This window comes from Quercus suber, unplaced genomic scaffold (genome assembly GCF_002906115.3).
Source record: "Quercus suber isolate HL8 unplaced genomic scaffold, Cork oak 2.0 scaffold_186, whole genome shotgun sequence".
In the NCBI taxonomy this organism is placed as follows: Eukaryota; Viridiplantae; Streptophyta; class Magnoliopsida; order Fagales; family Fagaceae; genus Quercus; species Quercus suber.
Genome location: NW_027069644.1, coordinates 260,999 through 263,125, shown reverse-complemented (window position 1 = coordinate 263,125; position 2,127 = coordinate 260,999). Strand labels below are relative to the sequence as shown.

Here is a 2,127-nt window from a genome sequence, read left to right as displayed (position 1 = left end):
GAGAAATACAAATTATTCTTCAGCTGAAAAATTGCCAGTCTCAACTTTCATGGGAGCTTTACCTTGTTGGGTGATTCATGTGTAGGGATGCCCTTCCAAGAACCTACTCTTGTCAATTGCAAATCTGGTTCTCTAAATGGTGTATGTGTATGGTTTTTCAGGGTCAGAATATTGTAATTGGAAATGTGGGAGACTCAAGAGCTGTGCTGGCAACAAGAGACAAAGATAATTCTTTGATTGCTATACAATTGACTGTGGATTTGAAACCTGATCTACCAGGTCTCTCTCTCTCTCTCTCTAGTGTGGCCACACGTGCACACACATGTACACACATTCTTTACCTCCTCCCCTGTTGTTAACCAAATAGCAATCAAAAGAAAGGTTCTAGAATCTATAAAACTACTGACCAAAAACATATCTATAGGACTTGAAATTCTTGTCCTTTTGGTGTTCAGGGGAAGCTGCTAGGATTCAGCGATGCAAAGGAAGGGTCTTTGCTTTGCAGGATGAGCCTGAAGTGGCACGAGTATGGTTACCTAATAATGATTCACCTGGTTTGGCGATGGCTAGAGCTTTTGGGGATTTTTGTCTGAAAGATTTTGGTTTAATATCTGTCCCAAATGTTTACTACCACCATCTTACTGAAAGTGACGCATTTATTATTCTTGCCACAGATGGGGTACTTTTACATTCTTACTAGCTAAGTTCTGTAACAGCATGCAAATTTTTTATCTCTTATTTATTATTTTCAAAATCAATATCAGTGCTGTATGTGTTAGTTTAATACTGATGCAGGTTTGGGATGTCCTCTCAAATAAAGAAGCTGTGGATGTCGTGGCTTCATCCCCTAGTCGATCAACTGCAGCCAGAGCTCTTGTAGATTGTGCAGTTCGGGCATGGAGACTTAAATATCCTACTTCAAAGAATGATGATTGTGCTGTTGTATGCCTGTTTCTAGAACATGTACCTGCATCTGTTGAGGCTGTGGCAGACAATGATACGACAAAGGCTGCTCAAGAGACAATGGAGCAGGTGGCGGTAACAGATGAGATTGATGGGCCTTTAGAAGTCATTTGTTCTCAAAATTTTGTTCTTGAGCATTCAGGTACCATACGAGGCTCTGACGAGATTGTGCCTGTCTCTGAGTTAGGAGAAAATCTTTCTGTGAAGTCCCAGGGCCAGTCCAAGAAGAGCCTAGCCGAGTGCATTTCAACTACAGAAGATGAGGAGTGGTCCGCCTTAGAAGGTGTGACCCGGGTTAACAGTCTGCTAAGCCTTCCCAGGTTCCTGTCTGGTGATAGAAGATCAGCCAGTTGGAGAAAGTGGCTATGATACATCTAATAAGTGCTAATCCTCGGCAAAATGGAACTTTAATGATTTTCACATCAAAATTAAATCCCACTTTTTCAAAAGAATAATATCAATGGCAGAGAGAATATGTAGGTTTCACTTTCACCCTACAGATGCAGAATGATGCTACTTAAAGAATTCCTATATAAGCCCCTGCGCCACCATATATAAGGAGTTTTGATTAAATTTGGTGTATTTTTCACCGTAGAAAATGGCATTGCAAATTTTGTTGTGGAGTTTGTTCTAAAGTATTATTGTGGTTTGGTGAAATCAAATCCTACTTTTTGACTCTGTCTATAGGATTGCTTCATATATAAACAAAGTCTTAAAAGACATTCAACAAGGAATTTAATTCTCAGCTGGGGGATGGTTGTAAATTGTAATGATGTAATGCTTTGCTGAATGTGATGATGCAGGCAAGGTAAACTGTTGACATTGACATTGTTTTAAGATTGAATTTTTTATAAAATGGTTTTTCTTCTTTCAGATTTTGTGTCAAACTTTTTAATTGTGGTTTATTAACAATTACCCCATGAACATCTATTAATATAACCCTATTAGGTTAATATGGACCATATTAGCAAAAATATCATGCAAAATTGGTTAGCAATTACCCCACGAACATCTATTAATATAACCCTATTAGGTTAATATGGACCATATTAGCTAAAATATCATGCAAAATTGGTTAGCATGTCTCTTGTTCTAAGTGAAATAATCTGAGTCATAAAATCAAGGAGGACATGATTCAGGGTTTCTAATGCACCACAGTGAGGG

The 2,127-nt window shown here is 38.4% G+C and overlaps 1 protein-coding gene across 1 annotated transcript; it reads left to right on the top strand.

Moving 5' to 3' along the window:
- The first annotated feature begins 77 nt into the window (after positions 1–77).
- On the top strand, positions 78–1,836 carry LOC111996864 (probable protein phosphatase 2C 6). The gene is made up of 3 exons (XM_065778544.1): positions 78–279; positions 456–679; positions 796–1,836. Exons 1-3 carry the CDS (start codon positions 78–80, stop codon positions 1,330–1,332), a joined length of 963 nt encoding a protein of 320 aa, XP_065634616.1. The 3' UTR covers positions 1,333–1,836.
- The last annotated feature ends 291 nt before the right edge of the window (positions 1,837–2,127 follow it).